The 22,100-nt window shown below is 59.0% G+C and overlaps 1 protein-coding gene across 1 annotated transcript in view; it reads left to right on the forward strand.

The window, feature by feature from the left end:
* Positions 1–20,539, forward strand: part of LOC101523257 (aldo-keto reductase family 1 member A1) — a 31,811-nt gene extending 11,272 nt beyond the window's left edge. The window contains exons 2-9 of the mRNA XM_004598938.4: positions 673–762; positions 16,635–16,754; positions 16,905–17,056; positions 17,588–17,783; positions 18,403–18,602; positions 18,795–18,867; positions 19,001–19,087; positions 20,384–20,539. Coding sequence (XP_004598995.2) covers positions 679–762; positions 16,635–16,754; positions 16,905–17,056; positions 17,588–17,783; positions 18,403–18,602; positions 18,795–18,867; positions 19,001–19,087; positions 20,384–20,449 — 978 coding nt within the window. The 5' untranslated portion in view covers positions 673–678 and the 3' untranslated portion in view covers positions 20,450–20,539. The remainder of the gene's footprint in view (positions 1–672; positions 763–16,634; positions 16,755–16,904; positions 17,057–17,587; positions 17,784–18,402; positions 18,603–18,794; positions 18,868–19,000; positions 19,088–20,383) is intronic.
* The last annotated feature ends 1,561 nt before the right edge of the window (positions 20,540–22,100 follow it).

Below are 22,100 nucleotides of genomic sequence, written 5' to 3' on the forward strand. Positions count from 1 at the left end.
TCCACATTTTAAAATTATTTATGTTTAAGATTTATTTTATTTATTCAAAGGGAGAATTACAAAGAGAGAGGGAGGCATACACATACAAAGAGGGAAGGAGAAAGGTAAGGTGATAGGAAGAGGGAGAGAGAGAGAAAGAGAGATTTGATCCATTGGTTTACTCCCCAAATGTCCACAATAGTTGGAGCTAGGACAGGTGGAAACCAGGTACCTGGAATTCCGTCCAGGGCTCCCTGTACTCCCGCCATCAGCCACTGCTTTCTCAGGCATATTAGCATAGAGCTGGCTTGTAAGTATAACACCTGGAGCTTGAACCAGTGCACATTTCGATGAAGAGGACATTTGACTCCTCTGAGCCACGATGCTTCCCTGCTCCCTGTTCCCTCCATCCCATACCACACCTTTGTTTTTAGATGGTGCAGCTCTTTATGCTGACCTTTAGCATGGAAGGAAGGGCCTGCAGGATGGTGATCTAGTGTTTGTCCAAGATCTGATAGGTTGTGATGGTTTTGGCAACCTACCTGGCTCTGCTGCCTGTGCTCACAGGCATATGATTGCCCACTTTTGTCTTCCTTTTCCTATCACCTTTCAAGCCCATGTTTTATACAGTTGTGTGCTAGTTGGTGATTGAGGTCCAGGCAAGAGCATTAACTCCTACACCATCTGTTTCAGGGGACAATGACGACTTCCAGTGTCCTCCTGCACACTGGGCAGAAGATGCCCCTCATTGGTCTGGGCACCTGGAAGAGTGAGCCTGGCCAGGTGAGGCTGAGGGGAGAGGCGAAGGATTTCTAGACCTCTGCTAGGGACAAGGCAGGACTTGGTGGAGGAATACTGCCTTTTCCCTCAGCAGAACAGGCCTATAATCTGCTAGTGGGAATGCAGCTGGGGAGCACTGGGAGGAGGTCAGAGAAGGGACTCACACTGCGTTCTTGGCCTCCTTGGCTGGCACACAGGAGGGGCTGAAGGGCTCAAAAAGGCCAAGGGCACAGGGAGCACCCTTTTCTCTGGATCTGCACCATGCTGTGAGTCCTAAGGTGGCAGTTACCAGCCTGTGCTGTGACGTGTCTCCTGTCCCGCCTGGAGCTCCCTGAGACCTGGACTTGTCCCCAGTGTGTCCAGAGTTGGAGCCATAGCATCCACTGGAGTCCAGCTCCAGCTGAGTTTGGAACTCGAGAAGGGTGCGTGAAAGAGGCATCGAGAGAAAAGAAATGGACCACTACAATTTCAGGATCATTGTGGACCATGCGAGAAAGCTGTCCACTTTATTTATACAGAAGCAGTACAAGGTTTTCTTTTAGGGGCAATTTGACATAGCCGCAAGGGGCGCACAATTTACAACAGCTTGAGAGATGAATGAGGGAGGATTACACATTCCTTGCTTATTTTGGCTTGCCAGCCCCCACCTGCTCTCGTCAAGTCTGGGCTCTATCCTTGGCGCCACCTGTGACAACCAGGCTCCTATCTTGAATTATCTGTGTTAATAAGTCTGGGGCCTTGATTTATAGGAATTGGAGTCATTGGCATTAGTTGACCATCAGGCCTGCAAGCTCACACAGTTTGTTAGCTAAGCAAGTAATGCAGGAGTTATACGGCGAAAAGAATTGCAGTTACCAATGAGCCATGTTTACTCTATTTTGGTTTCAACTCTACAATGGACAAGTGGGTGCTTCCAAAGATAATTCTGCAAATTGTTTCACCTTAAGACAGGGCATTATCCATTCTGTTGTTGCAGCCAAGAATTCCTCAGTAGACAACACATATTAATCATTAATACCCGCCTACTACAATTCTTATTCTGCAACTTATTCATCGCTTAATGGGAGAAATACATCAAAAGAGAAAAAACATAAAGATCTAAGACAAAAAGTTTCAAACATTAAATCCCCCTATCACTGCAAGCTCTACAACCTCATAAATAATCAAACAATAATAAAAAGTATATCTTTATGATGTTAGTAAAATTGTCCTATATTTCCACTAGTTAAAAAATTATGGAGAGGCGAGCCGAGGGCTGCGGGAGAGGACGTCTAGCTCGGATCCCGAACCCAGTCCGCCATGTGCCCATGGCTCATGGCGGGCTGGGCCCGGACATGCCTGGGTGCGGCCTGCTTCCTTCTGGGGTGAGTACGCCGAGGGGGGAGGCCTCCGTGACTGGGCATGTCCGGGACCCACCCAACACCCTCATTGGGTGGTGGGTGAACGGGATTGGGGAGGGGCGCAACCTCGGGCCTGCAGGATTTAACCTCCGGCTGCCAGAGGCGAGCCGAGGGCTGCGGGAGAGGACGTCTAGCTCGGATCCCGAACCCAGTCCGCCATGTGCCCATGGCTCATGGCGGGCTGGGCCCGGACATGCCTGGGTGCGGCCTGCTTCCTTCTGGGGTGAGTACGCCGAGGGGGGAGGCCTCCGTGACTGGGCATGTCCGGGACCCACCCAACACCCTCATTGGGTGGTGGGTGAACGGGATTGGGGAGGGGCGCAACCTCGGGCCTGCAGGATTTAACCTCCGGCTGCCAGAGGCGAGCCGAGGGCTGCGGGAGAGGACGTCTAGCTCGGATCCCGAACCCAGTCCGCCATGTGCCCATGGCTCATGGCGGGCTGGGCCCGGACATGCCTGGGTGCGGCCTGCTTCCTTCTGGGGTGAGTACGCCGAGGGGGGAGGCCTCCGTGACTGGGCATGTCCGGGACCCACCCAACACCCTCATTGGGTGGTGGGTGAACGGGATTGGGGAGGGGCGCAACCTCGGGCCTGCAGGATTTAACCTCCGGCTGCCAGAGGCGAGCCGAGGGCTGCGGGAGAGGACGTCTAGCTCGGATCCCGAACCCAGTCCGCCATGTGCCCATGGCTCATGGCGGGCTGGGCCCGGACATGCCTGGGTGCGGCCTGCTTCCTTCTGGGGTGATTACGCCGAGGGGGGAGGCCTCCGTGACTGGGCATGTCCGGGACCCACCCAACACCCTCATTGGGTGGTGGGTGAACGGGATTGGGGAGGGGCGCAACCTCGGGCCTGCAGGATTTAACCTCCGGCTGCCAGAGGCGAGCCGAGGGCTGCGGGAGAGGACGTCTAGCTCGGATCCCGAACCCAGTCCGCCATGTGCCCATGGCTCATGGCGGGCTGGGCCCGGACATGCCTGGGTGCGGCCTGCTTCCTTCTGGGGTGAGTACGCCGAGGGGGGAGGCCTCCGTGACTGGGCATGTCCGGGACCCACCCAACACCCTCATTGGGTGGTGGGTGAACGGGATTGGGGAGGGGCGCAACCTCGGGCCTGCAGGATTTAACCTCCGGCTGCCAGAGGCGAGCCGAGGGCTGCGGGAGAGGACGTCTAGCTCGGATCCCGAACCCAGTCCGCCATGTGCCCATGGCTCATGGCGGGCTGGGCCCGGACATGCCTGGGTGCGGCCTGCTTCCTTCTGGGGTGAGTACGCCGAGGGGGGAGGCCTCCGTGACTGGGCATGTCCGGGACCCACCCAACACCCTCATTGGGTGGTGGGTGAACGGGATTGGGGAGGGGCGCAACCTCGGGCCTGCAGGATTTAACCTCCGGCTGCCAGAGGCGAGCCGAGGGCTGCGGGAGAGGACGTCTAGCTCGGATCCCGAACCCAGTCCGCCATGTGCCCATGGCTCATGGCGGGCTGGGCCCGGACATGCCTGGGTGCGGCCTGCTTCCTTCTGGGGTGAGTACGCCGAAGGGGGAGGCCTCCGTGACTGGGCATGTCCGGGACCCACCCAACACCCTCATTGGGTGGTGGGTGAACGGGATTGGGGAGGGGCGCAACCTCGGGCCTGCAGGATTTAACCTCCGGCTGCCAGAGGCGAGCCGAGGGCTGCGGGAGAGGACGTCTAGCTCGGATCCCGAACCCAGTCCGCCATGTGCCCATGGCTCATGGCGGGCTGGGCCCGGACATGCCTGGGTGCGGCCTGCTTCCTTCTGGGGTGAGTACGCCGAGGGGGGAGGCCTCCGTGACTGGGCATGTCCGGGACCCACCCAACACCCTCATTGGGTGGTGGGTGAACGGGATTGGGGAGGGGCGCAACCTCGGGCCTGCAGGATTTAACCTCCGGCTGCCAGAGGCGAGCCGAGGGCTGCGGGAGAGGACGTCTAGCTCGGATCCCGAACCCAGTCCGCCATGTGCCCATGGCTCATGGCGGGCTGGGCCCGGACATGCCTGGGTGCGGCCTGCTTCCTTCTGGGGTGATTACGCCGAGGGGGGAGGCCTCCGTGACTGGGCATGTCCGGGACCCACCCAACACCCTCATTGGGTGGTGGGTGAACGGGATTGGGGAGGGGCGCAACCTCGGGCCTGCAGGATTTAACCTCCGGCTGCCAGAGGCGAGCCGAGGGCTGCGGGAGAGGACGTCTAGCTCGGATCCCGAACCCAGTCCGCCATGTGCCCATGGCTCATGGCGGGCTGGGCCCGGACATGCCTGGGTGCGGCCTGCTTCCTTCTGGGGTGAGTACGCCGAGGGGGGAGGCCTCCGTGACTGGGCATGTCCGGGACCCACCCAACACCCTCATTGGGTGGTGGGTGAACGGGATTGGGGAGGGGCGCAACCTCGGGCCTGCAGGATTTAACCTCCGGCTGCCAGAGGCGAGCCGAGGGCTGCGGGAGAGGACGTCTAGCTCGGATCCCGAACCCAGTCCGCCATGTGCCCATGGCTCATGGCGGGCTGGGCCCGGACATGCCTGGGTGCGGCCTGCTTCCTTCTGGGGTGAGTACGCCGAGGGGGGAGGCCTCCGTGACTGGGCATGTCCGGGACCCACCCAACACCCTCATTGGGTGGTGGGTGAACGGGATTGGGGAGGGGCGCAACCTCGGGCCTGCAGGATTTAACCTCCGGCTGCCAGAGGCGAGCCGAGGGCTGCGGGAGAGGACGTCTAGCTCGGATCCCGAACCCAGTCCGCCATGTGCCCATGGCTCATGGCGGGCTGGGCCCGGACATGCCTGGGTGCGGCCTGCTTCCTTCTGGGGTGAGTACGCCGAGGGGGGAGGCCTCCGTGACTGGGCATGTCCGGGACCCACCCAACACCCTCATTGGGTGGTGGGTGAACGGGATTGGGGAGGGGCGCAACCTCGGGCCTGCAGGATTTAACCTCCGGCTGCCAGAGGCGAGCCGAGGGCTGCGGGAGAGGACGTCTAGCTCGGATCCCGAACCCAGTCCGCCATGTGCCCATGGCTCATGGCGGGCTGGGCCCGGACATGCCTGGGTGCGGCCTGCTTCCTTCTGGGGTGAGTACGCCGAGGGGGGAGGCCTCCGTGACTGGGCATGTCCGGGACCCACCCAACACCCTCATTGGGTGGTGGGTGAACGGGATTGGGGAGGGGCGCAACCTCGGGCCTGCAGGATTTAACCTCCGGCTGCCAGAGGCGAGCCGAGGGCTGCGGGAGAGGACGTCTAGCTCGGATCCCGAACCCAGTCCGCCATGTGCCCATGGCTCATGGCGGGCTGGGCCCGGACATGCCTGGGTGCGGCCTGCTTCCTTCTGGGGTGAGTACGCCGAGGGGGGAGGCCTCCGTGACTGGGCATGTCCGGGACCCACCCAACACCCTCATTGGGTGGTGGGTGAACGGGATTGGGGAGGGGCGCAACCTCGGGCCTGCAGGATTTAACCTCCGGCTGCCAGAGGCGAGCCGAGGGCTGCGGGAGAGGACGTCTAGCTCGGATCCCGAACCCAGTCCGCCATGTGCCCATGGCTCATGGCGGGCTGGGCCCGGACATGCCTGGGTGCGGCCTGCTTCCTTCTGGGGTGAGTACGCCGAGGGGGGAGGCCTCCGTGACTGGGCATGTCCGGGACCCACCCAACACCCTCATTGGGTGGTGGGTGAACGGGATTGGGGAGGGGCGCAACCTCGGGCCTGCAGGATTTAACCTCCGGCTGCCAGAGGCGAGCCGAGGGCTGCGGGAGAGGACGTCTAGCTCGGATCCCGAACCCAGTCCGCCATGTGCCCATGGCTCATGGCGGGCTGGGCCCGGACATGCCTGGGTGCGGCCTGCTTCCTTCTGGGGTGAGTACGCCGAGGGGGGAGGCCTCCGTGACTGGGCATGTCCGGGACCCACCCAACACCCTCATTGGGTGGTGGGTGAACGGGATTGGGGAGGGGCGCAACCTCGGGCCTGCAGGATTTAACCTCCGGCTGCCAGAGGCGAGCCGAGGGCTGCGGGAGAGGACGTCTAGCTCGGATCCCGAACCCAGTCCGCCATGTGCCCATGGCTCATGGCGGGCTGGGCCCGGACATGCCTGGGTGCGGCCTGCTTCCTTCTGGGGTGAGTACGCCGAGGGGGGAGGCCTCCGTGACTGGGCATGTCCGGGACCCACCCAACACCCTCATTGGGTGGTGGTGTGAACGGGATTGGGGAGGGGCGCAACCTCGGGCCTGCAGGATTTAACCTCCGGCTGCCAGAGGCGAGCCGAGGGCTGCGGGAGAGGACGTCTAGCTCGGATCCCGAACCCAGTCCGCCATGTGCCCATGGCTCATGGCGGGCTGGGCCCGGACATGCCTGGGTGCGGCCTGCTTCCTTCTGGGGTGAGTACGCCGAGGGGGGAGGCCTCCGTGACTGGGCATGTCCGGGACCCACCCAACACCCTCATTGGGTGGTGGGTGAACGGGATTGGGGAGGGGCGCAACCTCGGGCCTGCAGGATTTAACCTCCGGCTGCCAGAGGCGAGCCGAGGGCTGCGGGAGAGGACGTCTAGCTCGGATCCCGAACCCAGTCCGCCATGTGCCCATGGCTCATGGCGGGCTGGGCCCGGACATGCCTGGGTGCGGCCTGCTTCCTTCTGGGGTGAGTACGCCGAGGGGGGAGGCCTCCGTGACTGGGCATGTCCGGGACCCACCCAACACCCTCATTGGGTGGTGGGTGAACGGGATTGGGGAGGGGCGCAACCTCGGGCCTGCAGGATTTAACCTCCGGCTGCCAGAGGCGAGCCGAGGGCTGCGGGAGAGGACGTCTAGCTCGGATCCCGAACCCAGTCCGCCATGTGCCCATGGCTCATGGCGGGCTGGGCCCGGACATGCCTGGGTGCGGCCTGCTTCCTTCTGGGGTGAGTACGCCGAGGGGGGAGGCCTCCGTGACTGGGCATGTCCGGGACCCACCCAACACCCTCATTGGGTGGTGGGTGAACGGGATTGGGGAGGGGCGCAACCTCGGGCCTGCAGGATTTAACCTCCGGCTGCCAGAGGCGAGCCGAGGGCTGCGGGAGAGGACGTCTAGCTCGGATCCCGAACCCAGTCCGCCATGTGCCCATGGCTCATGGCGGGCTGGGCCCGGACATGCCTGGGTGCGGCCTGCTTCCTTCTGGGGTGAGTACGCCGAGGGGGGAGGCCTCCGTGACTGGGCATGTCCGGGACCCACCCAACACCCTCATTGGGTGGTGGGTGAACGGGATTGGGGAGGGGCGCAACCTCGGGCCTGCAGGATTTAACCTCCGGCTGCCAGAGGCGAGCCGAGGGCTGCGGGAGAGGACGTCTAGCTCGGATCCCGAACCCAGTCCGCCATGTGCCCATGGCTCATGGCGGGCTGGGCCCGGACATGCCTGGGTGCGGCCTGCTTCCTTCTGGGGTGAGTACGCCGAGGGGGGAGGCCTCCGTGACTGGGCATGTCCGGGACCCACCCAACACCCTCATTGGGTGGTGGGTGAACGGGATTGGGGAGGGGCGCAACCTCGGGCCTGCAGGATTTAACCTCCGGCTGCCAGAGGCGAGCCGAGGGCTGCGGGAGAGGACGTCTAGCTCGGATCCCGAACCCAGTCCGCCATGTGCCCATGGCTCATGGCGGGCTGGGCCCGGACATGCCTGGGTGCGGCCTGCTTCCTTCTGGGGTGAGTACGCCGAGGGGGGAGGCCTCCGTGACTGGGCATGTCCGGGACCCACCCAACACCCTCATTGGGTGGTGGGTGAACGGGATTGGGGAGGGGCGCAACCTCGGGCCTGCAGGATTTAACCTCCGGCTGCCAGAGGCGAGCCGAGGGCTGCGGGAGAGGACGTCTAGCTCGGATCCCGAACCCAGTCCGCCATGTGCCCATGGCTCATGGCGGGCTGGGCCCGGACATGCCTGGGTGCGGCCTGCTTCCTTCTGGGGTGAGTACGCCGAGGGGGGAGGCCTCCGTGACTGGGCATGTCCGGGACCCACCCAACACCCTCATTGGGTGGTGGGTGAACGGGATTGGGGAGGGGCGCAACCTCGGGCCTGCAGGATTTAACCTCCGGCTGCCAGAGGCGAGCCGAGGGCTGCGGGAGAGGACGTCTAGCTCGGATCCCGAACCCAGTCCGCCATGTGCCCATGGCTCATGGCGGGCTGGGCCCGGACATGCCTGGGTGCGGCCTGCTTCCTTCTGGGGTGAGTACGCCGAGGGGGGAGGCCTCCGTGACTGGGCATGTCCGGGACCCACCCAACACCCTCATTGGGTGGTGGGTGAACGGGATTGGGGAGGGGCGCAACCTCGGGCCTGCAGGATTTAACCTCCGGCTGCCAGAGGCGAGCCGAGGGCTGCGGGAGAGGACGTCTAGCTCGGATCCCGAACCCAGTCCGCCATGTGCCCATGGCTCATGGCGGGCTGGGCCCGGACATGCCTGGGTGCGGCCTGCTTCCTTCTGGGGTGAGTACGCCGAGGGGGGAGGCCTCCGTGACTGGGCATGTCCGGGACCCACCCAACACCCTCATTGGGTGGTGGGTGAACGGGATTGGGGAGGGGCGCAACCTCGGGCCTGCAGGATTTAACCTCCGGCTGCCAGAGGCGAGCCGAGGGCTGCGGGAGAGGACGTCTAGCTCGGATCCCGAACCCAGTCCGCCATGTGCCCATGGCTCATGGCGGGCTGGGCCCGGACATGCCTGGGTGCGGCCTGCTTCCTTCTGGGGTGAGTACGCCGAGGGGGGAGGCCTCCGTGACTGGGCATGTCCGGGACCCACCCAACACCCTCATTGGGTGGTGGGTGAACGGGATTGGGGAGGGGCGCAACCTCGGGCCTGCAGGATTTAACCTCCGGCTGCCAGAGGCGAGCCGAGGGCTGCGGGAGAGGACGTCTAGCTCGGATCCCGAACCCAGTCCGCCATGTGCCCATGGCTCATGGCGGGCTGGGCCCGGACATGCCTGGGTGCGGCCTGCTTCCTTCTGGGGTGAGTACGCCGAGGGGGGAGGCCTCCGTGACTGGGCATGTCCGGGACCCACCCAACACCCTCATTGGGTGGTGGGTGAACGGGATTGGGGAGGGGCGCAACCTCGGGCCTGCAGGATTTAACCTCCGGCTGCCAGAGGCGAGCCGAGGGCTGCGGGAGAGGACGTCTAGCTCGGATCCCGAACCCAGTCCGCCATGTGCCCATGGCTCATGGCGGGCTGGGCCCGGACATGCCTGGGTGCGGCCTGCTTCCTTCTGGGGTGAGTACGCCGAGGGGGGAGGCCTCCGTGACTGGGCATGTCCGGGACCCACCCAACACCCTCATTGGGTGGTGGGTGAACGGGATTGGGGAGGGGCGCAACCTCGGGCCTGCAGGATTTAACCTCCGGCTGCCAGAGGCGAGCCGAGGGCTGCGGGAGAGGACGTCTAGCTCGGATCCCGAACCCAGTCCGCCATGTGCCCATGGCTCATGGCGGGCTGGGCCCGGACATGCCTGGGTGCGGCCTGCTTCCTTCTGGGGTGAGTACGCCGAGGGGGGAGGCCTCCGTGACTGGGCATGTCCGGGACCCACCCAACACCCTCATTGGGTGGTGGGTGAACGGGATTGGGGAGGGGCGCAACCTCGGGCCTGCAGGATTTAACCTCCGGCTGCCAGAGGCGAGCCGAGGGCTGCGGGAGAGGACGTCTAGCTCGGATCCCGAACCCAGTCCGCCATGTGCCCATGGCTCATGGCGGGCTGGGCCCGGACATGCCTGGGTGCGGCCTGCTTCCTTCTGGGGTGAGTACGCCGAGGGGGGAGGCCTCCGTGACTGGGCATGTCCGGGACCCACCCAACACCCTCATTGGGTGGTGGGTGAACGGGATTGGGGAGGGGCGCAACCTCGGGCCTGCAGGATTTAACCTCCGGCTGCCAGAGGCGAGCCGAGGGCTGCGGGAGAGGACGTCTAGCTCGGATCCCGAACCCAGTCCGCCATGTGCCCATGGCTCATGGCGGGCTGGGCCCGGACATGCCTGGGTGCGGCCTGCTTCCTTCTGGGGTGAGTACGCCGAGGGGGGAGGCCTCCGTGACTGGGCATGTCCGGGACCCACCCAACACCCTCATTGGGTGGTGGGTGAACGGGATTGGGGAGGGGCGCAACCTCGGGCCTGCAGGATTTAACCTCCGGCTGCCAGAGGCGAGCCGAGGGCTGCGGGAGAGGACGTCTAGCTCGGATCCCGAACCCAGTCCGCCATGTGCCCATGGCTCATGGCGGGCTGGGCCCGGACATGCCTGGGTGCGGCCTGCTTCCTTCTGGGGTGAGTACGCCGAGGGGGGAGGCCTCCGTGACTGGGCATGTCCGGGACCCACCCAACACCCTCATTGGGTGGTGGGTGAACGGGATTGGGGAGGGGCGCAACCTCGGGCCTGCAGGATTTAACCTCCGGCTGCCAGAGGCGAGCCGAGGGCTGCGGGAGAGGACGTCTAGCTCGGATCCCGAACCCAGTCCGCCATGTGCCCATGGCTCATGGCGGGCTGGGCCCGGACATGCCTGGGTGCGGCCTGCTTCCTTCTGGGGTGAGTACGCCGAGGGGGGAGGCCTCCGTGACTGGGCATGTCCGGGACCCACCCAACACCCTCATTGGGTGGTGGGTGAACGGGATTGGGGAGGGGCGCAACCTCGGGCCTGCAGGATTTAACCTCCGGCTGCCAGAGGCGAGCCGAGGGCTGCGGGAGAGGACGTCTAGCTCGGATCCCGAACCCAGTCCGCCATGTGCCCATGGCTCATGGCGGGCTGGGCCCGGACATGCCTGGGTGCGGCCTGCTTCCTTCTGGGGTGAGTACGCCGAGGGGGGAGGCCTCCGTGACTGGGCATGTCCGGGACCCACCCAACACCCTCATTGGGTGGTGGGTGAACGGGATTGGGGAGGGGCGCAACCTCGGGCCTGCAGGATTTAACCTCCGGCTGCCAGAGGCGAGCCGAGGGCTGCGGGAGAGGACGTCTAGCTCGGATCCCGAACCCAGTCCGCCATGTGCCCATGGCTCATGGCGGGCTGGGCCCGGACATGCCTGGGTGCGGCCTGCTTCCTTCTGGGGTGAGTACGCCGAGGGGGGAGGCCTCCGTGACTGGGCATGTCCGGGACCCACCCAACACCCTCATTGGGTGGTGGGTGAACGGGATTGGGGAGGGGCGCAACCTCGGGCCTGCAGGATTTAACCTCCGGCTGCCAGAGGCGAGCCGAGGGCTGCGGGAGAGGACGTCTAGCTCGGATCCCGAACCCAGTCCGCCATGTGCCCATGGCTCATGGCGGGCTGGGCCCGGACATGCCTGGGTGCGGCCTGCTTCCTTCTGGGGTGAGTACGCCGAGGGGGGAGGCCTCCGTGACTGGGCATGTCCGGGACCCACCCAACACCCTCATTGGGTGGTGGGTGAACGGGATTGGGGAGGGGCGCAACCTCGGGCCTGCAGGATTTAACCTCCGGCTGCCAGAGGCGAGCCGAGGGCTGCGGGAGAGGACGTCTAGCTCGGATCCCGAACCCAGTCCGCCATGTGCCCATGGCTCATGGCGGGCTGGGCCCGGACATGCCTGGGTGCGGCCTGCTTCCTTCTGGGGTGAGTACGCCGAGGGGGGAGGCCTCCGTGACTGGGCATGTCCGGGACCCACCCAACACCCTCATTGGGTGGTGGGTGAACGGGATTGGGGAGGGGCGCAACCTCGGGCCTGCAGGATTTAACCTCCGGCTGCCAGAGGCGAGCCGAGGGCTGCGGGAGAGGACGTCTAGCTCGGATCCCGAACCCAGTCCGCCATGTGCCCATGGCTCATGGCGGGCTGGGCCCGGACATGCCTGGGTGCGGCCTGCTTCCTTCTGGGGTGAGTACGCCGAGGGGGGAGGCCTCCGTGACTGGGCATGTCCGGGACCCACCCAACACCCTCATTGGGTGGTGGGTGAACGGGATTGGGGAGGGGCGCAACCTCGGGCCTGCAGGATTTAACCTCCGGCTGCCAGAGGCGAGCCGAGGGCTGCGGGAGAGGACGTCTAGCTCGGATCCCGAACCCAGTCCGCCATGTGCCCATGGCTCATGGCGGGCTGGGCCCGGACATGCCTGGGTGCGGCCTGCTTCCTTCTGGGGTGAGTACGCCGAGGGGGGAGGCCTCCGTGACTGGGCATGTCCGGGACCCACCCAACACCCTCATTGGGTGGTGGGTGAACGGGATTGGGGAGGGGCGCAACCTCGGGCCTGCAGGATTTAACCTCCGGCTGCCAGAGGCGAGCCGAGGGCTGCGGGAGAGGACGTCTAGCTCGGATCCCGAACCCAGTCCGCCATGTGCCCATGGCTCATGGCGGGCTGGGCCCGGACATGCCTGGGTGCGGCCTGCTTCCTTCTGGGGTGAGTACGCCGAGGGGGGAGGCCTCCGTGACTGGGCATGTCCGGGACCCACCCAACACCCTCATTGGGTGGTGGGTGAACGGGATTGGGGAGGGGCGCAACCTCGGGCCTGCAGGATTTAACCTCCGGCTGCCAGAGGCGAGCCGAGGGCTGCGGGAGAGGACGTCTAGCTCGGATCCCGAACCCAGTCCGCCATGTGCCCATGGCTCATGGCGGGCTGGGCCCGGACATGCCTGGGTGCGGCCTGCTTCCTTCTGGGGTGAGTACGCCGAGGGGGGAGGCCTCCGTGACTGGGCATGTCCGGGACCCACCCAACACCCTCATTGGGTGGTGGGTGAACGGGATTGGGGAGGGGCGCAACCTCGGGCCTGCAGGATTTAACCTCCGGCTGCCAGAGGCGAGCCGAGGGCTGCGGGAGAGGACGTCTAGCTCGGATCCCGAACCCAGTCCGCCATGTGCCCATGGCTCATGGCGGGCTGGGCCCGGACATGCCTGGGTGCGGCCTGCTTCCTTCTGGGGTGAGTACGCCGAGGGGGGAGGCCTCCGTGACTGGGCATGTCCGGGACCCACCCAACACCCTCATTGGGTGGTGGGTGAACGGGATTGGGGAGGGGCGCAACCTCGGGCCTGCAGGATTTAACCTCCGGCTGCCAGAGGCGAGCCGAGGGCTGCGGGAGAGGACGTCTAGCTCGGATCCCGAACCCAGTCCGCCATGTGCCCATGGCTCATGGCGGGCTGGGCCCGGACATGCCTGGGTGCGGCCTGCTTCCTTCTGGGGTGAGTACGCCGAGGGGGGAGGCCTCCGTGACTGGGCATGTCCGGGACCCACCCAACACCCTCATTGGGTGGTGGGTGAACGGGATTGGGGAGGGGCGCAACCTCGGGCCTGCAGGATTTAACCTCCGGCTGCCAGAGGCGAGCCGAGGGCTGCGGGAGAGGACGTCTAGCTCGGATCCCGAACCCAGTCCGCCATGTGCCCAGGGAGCTCTGGGGTATTGGACATCTGAATCGCTGCTGGGATAGCTCTAGAGGGACCCCACTGTTTCTGGGATCTGAGTCAATCCTAAAGATTCCCAATGCCAGTAACTCTTCCTTTGAAGAACTTCCAATCCCTTAATAATGCTGAGCTTTGAACACCTATCAAGTAAAAGATAAGCTCCGGCTTGTGTAGCAGGCTGGCACCTAATGGTCCTCGGAGCAACCACGTGCAGGTGCGTGATTTACAGCTAGGAACGGTCCCAATCTGGGATGCCACAGCTGGGATGAGGTTCCCACCAAGGGGTGTATGTGCTGGAATGGGGGCTGCGTTCTATCTAGGAAACAGTTGCAGTCACCCGAGGCACTAGTGTGGGCTGGGATTGGATGCACCAGGCCGGTTCAGATCCCAGCACCATCTGGTGTTATGGAGAAACAGGGTAGATGTGGGACTGACTAGGCTGGGTCTCAATCCCCTTCTGAGCCATGTGTGAGCTGTATGTGGGTATGGACGAGCCATGGCTGGGCTGAAACATCCAACAACAAGAGTCAGAATGGGGTGAAAGCCAGCCAGGAAAAGCCACTGTTCCTGCTAGGACAGGAGGTGAACTGAGTAGGGTTGGCTCAAGAACCCCCTGGCAAGCGCAAAATCTGCAATTGGAAGGGGTTCTGATGGAGGAGCCTGGGCAACTCCTCTGGCAGGACACAGTCCCTGCAGGTAAGCGCGAGAAGCATGATTGGAAACAGCCCAGAATAGGCCATGGAAAGTTTCCCACTGGCATACCTTCGGCATGGGTCAGGAGCAGGCCAGGCTGAATCAGTTCATGTCATCCTCTGGCAAATCCGATCACCAGAACAGAGTGTGGAATGGGCCGGGTTTGGTTGCGACAAAACCAGTACACATTCTGGAACGCCAGGGCGTGGTTGCCTGTACTGGATATGAATGCAGCACCCATCCAGCACACGTGAGATCCAGGAAGGGAGGGGCAGAGCTGGCGGGGGGGTTAAGGGGCTGGTCCCCTCGCTGGACAACCACTCCCACTGGAGAGTGTTGGCTGGGATAGAGACAGACACGACTAAGCAAGGCTACAACACCTGTGCGCTGCATGTGGACAAGATCAGGGCCACAGCATCAGCTGGCAGAAGCTGGCACTGGGGACTAATTCTGTCGAGTCAAATCACAGGACCACCTAAAGAGTGCATAAACCGGGACAGAGAGACCTGGGAGGGAAAAAGTGGGTTCCCCCTTCTTGGGTCACTATTCCCGTGGGAGGGCATGAAAACTAGGACGGGGGCTGGGATGGCTAGACAGAGGCACTCAACAACATCTGTGAGGGCTGGATGGTTGAGTCGATTAGATAGAACTAAGCTTTAATACCCATTGACAAGTACCAGAGCCAAATGGGATGGGGGACAGACTGGTCTTCTGCTACACAATTGGCAAACCAGGGTAGGGGGCGGGCTTGGTGGGGGTTATTGTGGGTCGCCCCGACTAGGCTGCAGCTCCCACTGGTTGATGTAAAGGCCGAACCAGACTGGACTGCAACACCCATTGGTTCCAGTGCAACTCGGGACTGAAAACAGAACCAACACAGCAATTGCAACCACCAGCTGATCAGGGTGATGGACTGTGCCGGGCCCTGTGCTTGCTAGAACATACAAGAATCTGGTCTGGGAATACCTCAAAGTATCTTTGGAGATCTCCCCACTTGAACTGCTGGACTCAGAATTCTAACCAAGAAAAGACAGAAGACAGAATAGGACAATCATTCATCTCAGCTACATGTTGGCAGCGAAATATGGGACAAATGGAGACTTCATGATGGACCATATCAATCAGTGGACCACCTCATCGAGCGAAACTGGCAGTGACTCATAACTGGAGAACTATTAACTCCACTTGAGCACATATCTCAGAGCATGCCCCACATCCGGGACTTGGGGAGGGCGGGAAACCGGGTGGGGCTTCTCCCTCAATATCCCCTTTTACCTCAGATACATGATGGAAACAATATGGACATAATAGCATTGCCCACCTCCCTATCCCCCTGAACCTTTTTTTTTTTTTTTCTCTTTCTTGATTTTCCTTCAACTATAGTTAACTATGTAAAGATTGTCAACAACAATACAATAAAATGGATTATAAAAAAAAAAAATTATGAAAGCAGCTGTAACAACTACATTTTCTATGTTCTAAAGAATTGGTTGCAGTAACTATAATTTTTTTTTGCCATAGCAGGATAGCCTTTAGGGTCACAGTAGCTATATTTTTTGTCATAGCAGGATGGCCTTTAGGGTCACAGTAACAAGATAGCCTTTAGGGTCCCAGTAGCTATATTTTTTGTCATATCAGTTTCAGCCCATTCTCCGATCACTTCCACTAGTTTGTAAAATTCTTATCAAGCCATTTTCCAGAAGGCATGTTATATGTCTGGGCCAGATTTCAGGGCAATGGGTAGGCACACAAGAAGGTGTCTAGAAACAGCATGGGCTTAATTGTACTCCTGTGCTCAGTTAAAGGCCCACTCACCAAGACAATATCAATAACATTAACTCTCAAGCTCACGTTGGTTGCAAAAGCCATCTCCTAGGGGCAAACAATGCCTCAATAGATTACAAAATTCTTAGTGGGATGGTTGAGTGTCCATGCAAAAAGAGGGTGAAACTGTGTCAAGGTGGTCAGAGAGAAATCCACTGAGCCCTGCCAAACAGCTGGAAGCTCCCCCGGGCCCTGCCAAGCAGGGGAGCTGTTCTCTTCACACCTTTGTGCCATCCACACCTACTGCACGGACCCCAGCAAGCAGCTGTTAAGCTTTGGAAAGTAACTAACTCAGTCAGCTGTGTACACCAAGGCTAGGGCACTTTTTCTTACTTAACCAGATGGTTAATATTTTAGATTTCCTTGTCCATTTTATACGTGGAGGAGATTATATATTCACGTAACTAATAAGTGGTTGTTTTAAAAGTCTTTCTTAGCTCACAGATGTTTTTAAAAGGATGACTGGAGTCCTCTGAGGCGATTTCTGATCTCCTGGACTGCAGTTATCTTTCCTTTCATCACACTGCCTGAGTGTCCCTGGTCTAGTTCTGCTCTGCTATCAGTGTCCTATAGGGTTGAGGTGTACTCACTGGCTCAGACACACAGAACAGAAATTTCTTGTTCTCTCATCTTCAGGTCAAAGCAGCTGTGAAGTATGCCCTTAGTGTAGGCTACCGCCACATCGACTGTGCTGCTCTCTACAGCAATGAAGCTGAGATTGGGGAAGCCCTGAAGGAGAGTGTGGGGCCAGGCAAGGTAAGTAATGGGGCTACAGAAAGAGTTGGGGGTCAGAGAATACAGAGGTTGGGGTTAGGTAGGGGCTGACTGGTGGAATCCAGACTGTGTGCAGATGGGTGGAACGGGGACCGTTGATCCTCTCACCCTACACTTTGTCCCCTGCCCCAGGCAGTGGCTCGGGAGGAGCTCTTTGTGACATCCAAGCTATGGAACACCAAGCACCATCCCGAGGATGTGGAGCCTGCCCTCCGGAAGACGCTGGCTGACCTGCAGCTGGAGTATCTGGACCTGTACCTGATGCACTGGCCTCTTGCTTTTGAGTAAGCCTTACTAGGACCATCACCCAGGGAGCTGGGATTTGGTGGGATGTGTTAGTAACATATTGTGAGTCACGGCAGCAACACTGCAATGGAACAGTCACCTGTGTGGCAAATTCAGCAAGAGTGGGATCTCTGCTTTTCTGCTGCAGCCTGGCATTCAGCTGCAGACCGGGTATGCAGCTGCATGGATGTGTACCAGTGGTGCACTAGTGGTCCTTTCTTTCTCTTCACTCATTCAGGCTTCCATTGAACCAGGCCTTGTGGTTTTGTAATGAGAGTGTACCAACAAGGGCAATGAGAGAAGCCTGCCCACGAGGGAGAATGCAAGAGCAGCTAACTGCTGGGGAGTGAGCAAGGAATGGAAGGTCCATGTAGACCTGACACTGGCATTGTGAGCCTAGGGTGAGGAAGCACAGCTGTTCTGAGTGATGGCACTTTGCCCTCTGTGGGCTTGGGGATGTGGACAGGTAGGGCAGGTAGGGCAGAAGCCTGGCCTTTGAGCTCACACTTAGGAAGCTGTGTCTCACTCAGACGGGGAGACAACCTCTTTCCCAAGAACGCTGACGGGTCCATGCGCTATGACTTCATTGACTACAAGGAGACCTGGAAAGCAATGGAGGCGCTAGTGGCGAAGGGGCTGGTGCGGGCGCTGGGCCTGTCCAACTTCAACAGTCGGCAGATCGACGACGTGCTCAGCGTGGCCTCGGTGCGCCCGGCTGTCTTGCAGGTGAGCACAGCAAGCAGAGCAGAGGTGTGCAGGACTGTGTGTGCGGAGGCATGAGTGAGCTGGTGATGGTGTCCGTGTGAGGGTGACTAGCATGTGCTCAGATAAGGTGCAGACTCCTCTGCATAAAGATAGATGACAGGGCACGGCACAGTGGCCTAGCGGCTAAAGTCCTCGCCTTGAAAGCCCCGGGATCCCATATGGGCGCCGGTTCTAATCCCAGCAGCTCCACATCCCATCCAGTTCCCTGCTTGTGGCCTGGGAAAGCAGTTGAGGACGGCCCAATGCATTGGGACCCTTCATCCGCATGGGAGACCCGGAAGAGGTTCCTGGTTCCCGGCTTTGGATCAGCGCAGCACCGGCCGTTGCGGCTCACTTGGGGAGTGATACATTGGATAGAAGATCTTCCTCTGTGTCTCTCCTTCTCTCTGTATATCTGACTTTGCAATAAAATAAATAAATCTTTAAAAAAAAAAAAGATAGATCACAGAAGCCATGGAGACAGTGGGACATGGGAAAGGGAGCATGTTGGAGGACGTGGGGACCAGCATTGACCAGTTTTTCTTGACATCAGGCAAGTTGCATGTAGGCATTGCATGTTGATATCTTATTACTGGCTCAGGTGGAGTGCCACCCATACCTGGCACAGAATGAGCTCATTGCTCATTGTCACGCGCATGGCCTTGAGGTGACTGCCTATAGCCCTTTGGGCTCTTCAGATCGTTATTGGCGGGAACCTCAAGAGCCTGTCCTGCTGGAGGAGCCTACGGTGCTGGCACTGGCTGAGAAGTATGGCCGATCTCCAGCTCAGATCTTGCTCAGGTACACGGTGTTCTGGGGAACAGGGGCTGTGGTTGGGAAGAAAGCCTCAGGGATGGGAGGCGAGGGTTGAGGGCTTCCAGATTTGATGGCAGGGCTGTTCACACTCCAGCGGCCCAGAGGCTCCAGGAGCTGAGGATAGGCAGTGGTTAGGGAGACTGACTTCTCTTCCACCTCTACCGATCCCCCTTGTAGGTGGCAGGTGCAGCGGAAAGTCATCTGCATCCCGAAGAGTGTCACTCCTTCCCGCATCCTGCAGAACATCCAGGTACCTGCAGATGGGTCTGTGTGCTTTAGCTGTCTGTGCTGCAGCTGGCCCAGCTCTGTCTAGAGAAGCGGGCAATGCTGTGAAGCCCTGTGTCCACTCACAAGGCTGTCCGCAATCCCGTCCTCTTCCTTAGGTGCTTGACTTCACCTTGAGCCCAGAAGAGATGAAGCAGCTGGATGCCCTGAACAGAAATTGGCGATATATTGTGCCCATGATTATGGTGAGGTTCGATTCAATCCTAGAAGGCAGGGATTGGGAGACTTTGATTGTGATCTGACCTTAGACTTTCCTTTTGTGTGGACAGTATGATGTTGTTGGGTTTGCTAGGCTGGATGAAGTATTTTGTTCATTGTCTATCCTCACGAAATTAGTATGTCTCAGCGCCTTAGTATAAAGCAGTCTTGTGGCTTACTTTTTGTTGCCTTAAAGAATATGTTAAATTCCTCCAAGCTAGGGCCCGGCGGCGTGGTCTAGCGGCTGAAGTCCTTGCCTTGAAAGCCCCGGGATCCCATGTGGGCGCCGGTTCTGGTCCCGGCGGCTCCACTTCCCATCCAGCTCCCTGCTTGTGGCCTGGGAAAGCAGTTGGGGACGGCCCAATGCTTTGGGACACTGCGCCCGCGTGGGAGACCCGGAGGGGGTTCCGGGTTCCCGGCGTCGGGTCGGCGCGCATCGGCCCGTTGCGCCTCACTTGGGGAGTGAATCATCGGACGGAGGATCTTCCTCTCTGTCTCTCCTCCTCTGTGTATATCTGGCTGTAATAAAATGAATAAATCTAAAAAAAAAAAAAAATTCCTCCAAGCTCAGCGACCTATGTTGAAAGAACTCAGTCCAGCTACATAGTTGAGTTTCTATAAATGAATGTGTTACCCAGAAGACATTCAATCCTTTTTTTAAAATTCATTTTTTATTTGACAGGCAGAACGACACAGACAGAGAGATGTTTTGTATTCCATGTTTCATTTCCCAAATGCTTGGGATAGCCAACAGTTGGCCCTGATGAATCGAGGAGTTGGCCCTGCATCAATCTAGATAGCGAAATCTATCTCACATGAGTGTCAGGAACCTAAGTGCACGGGCCATCTACTGTTCCCAGTTGCATTAACAAGGAGCTGGAGCATAAGTGTGGAGCCACTGGAACCGGATCCTGTCACACAGTGGGATATAGCCATTCAAAACAGGCATTGCTCTGTAAGCCAATACCAGCCCCATTTTTGACTTTGTTAGAGGTGTCATGGGGGTTCAAGCCAGCTGCATATGGAGAAATAAATAGTTGGTAGCTCTTGTTCCCAGTTGAGACTGAAAATTCCTAGGGGCAGGAGCAGCCGCGTACCAAGCTGTCCAGTCAGTGTGGTGCTGCAGGACTGCTGATTCTGTGGCCTTTTCTGTGGCCATGATCTGCCCGTTCTGTCTGGGATAGCACTGCTCATAGATGGGGTTATTCAGAGAATGTAGGATGATGCCCTGAATTCTTATCAGTTCTGTTCCTACTAATCAGGTCTCTGTTTATTTTTCTCAGGTGAATGGGAAGAAGGTCCCCAGAGATGCCGGGCACCCTCTGTACCCCTTTAATGACCCGTACTGAGCCCACACTTCCAGGCTCCCCATCAGCTCTGCAGTTGTGGGACCCTGCCACCCCCTAGAAAGAGGAGCCAATAAAGCTGTGGTACACCCATGCTGTTACTTGTCTGATGTGCCTGGTCAAGCCTGGGACCCAAGAGGGTTATGGGAACAGGGTGGAGGACCATTGTGAAAGGCAGCAGCATGGGGACTGGCACCATGGCCTAGTAGCTAAAGTCCTCACATTGTACCCTCCGGGATCCCATATGGATGCAGGTTCGTATCTCGGCAGCCCCACTTTTTATCCAGCTCCTAGTTTGTGACCTGGGAAAACAGCTGAGGTCAGCCCAAAGCCTTGAGATCCTGTACCTGCATGGGAGACCCGGAAGAAGCTCCTGGCTCCTGACTTGGGACTGGCTCAGCTCTGGTCATTGTGACCATTTAGGGGAGTGAGTCATGCAAGATCTTCCTCTTTTCTCTGTATATCTGCCTTTCTAATAAAAACTAAACAAATCTGGGCCCGGTGTGATAGCATAATGGTTTAAGTCCTCGCTCTGCATATGGGCGCCAGTTCTAATCCTGGGGGCCCTGCTTCCCATCCAGTTCCCTGCTTGTGGCCTGGGAAAGCAGTTGAGGATGGCCCAAAGTCTTGGGACCTTGCATCCATATGGGAGACGCAAAAGAAGCTCCTGGCTCCTGACTTTGGGTTGGCTCAGCTATAGCCATTGCGGTCAATTGGGGAGTGAACCAAGCAGAAAGAAGATCTTTTTCTCTTTCTCTCCTTCTCTCCATAAATCTGCTTTTGCAATAAAAATAACTAAATCATTTTTAGAAACATCTACTTATTTGAAAGGCAGGGTTACACAGAGATAGGAAGAGACAGAGAGAGGTATTTTTTCTTAAGAATTGTTTAGTTTTTTTTTAAGATTTATTTATTTTTATTGGAAAGGCAGATATACAGAGAAGAGGAGAGACAGAGAAGAAGATCTTCCATCCCATGGTTCACTCCCCAAGCGGCCACAACAGCTGGGACTGAGCCAGTCTGAAGCCAGGAACCAGGAGCTCTTCTGGGTCTCCCACGCGGGTCCAGGGTTCCAAGGCTTTGGGTCATCTTTGACTGCTTTCCCAGGCCACAAGCAGGGAGCTGGATGGGAAGTGGAGCAGTCCATAGTGGATCCCAGCAAACATAAGGTGAGGATTAGGCAGTGTGCCGTCACACCGGGCCCAAATAAATCGATCTGGAAGCAGCATGAGTTCCAGCATGTTCTCTCCCTTTGAAGCAGTGTGAAATGGTGCTCTCTATTTTGCTGCATTCACTACCCCATTAGCTTGAGATCTACAATGAGGACGAAACAGAGGGTCTCCTGCTAAGCTAGGATAAAAATAGAGTATATGTATTTAAATTGAACCCTCTTTTATGAAATCACTAACATTTTGGAGTTGTTTGTTAACTACCTGCAGCACATTAGTCTCAAAATTAATTAGTAGTTGTATAATGCTTTACAAAACTTTAATTTTTTTCCAATATCTTGATTTTTTTTTAAGTTTTATTTTATTTTTTAATTATAAACGCAGATATACAGAGAGAAGGAGATACCAGCAGACAGATCTTTCCGTCTGTTTTCTCTCTGTAAATCTGACTTTCCGATAAAAATAAATCTGCTTTTAAAAGATTT

The sequence above is a fragment of the Ochotona princeps genome, chromosome 2, assembly GCF_030435755.1.
Source record: "Ochotona princeps isolate mOchPri1 chromosome 2, mOchPri1.hap1, whole genome shotgun sequence".
In the NCBI taxonomy this organism is placed as follows: Eukaryota; Metazoa; Chordata; class Mammalia; order Lagomorpha; family Ochotonidae; genus Ochotona; species Ochotona princeps.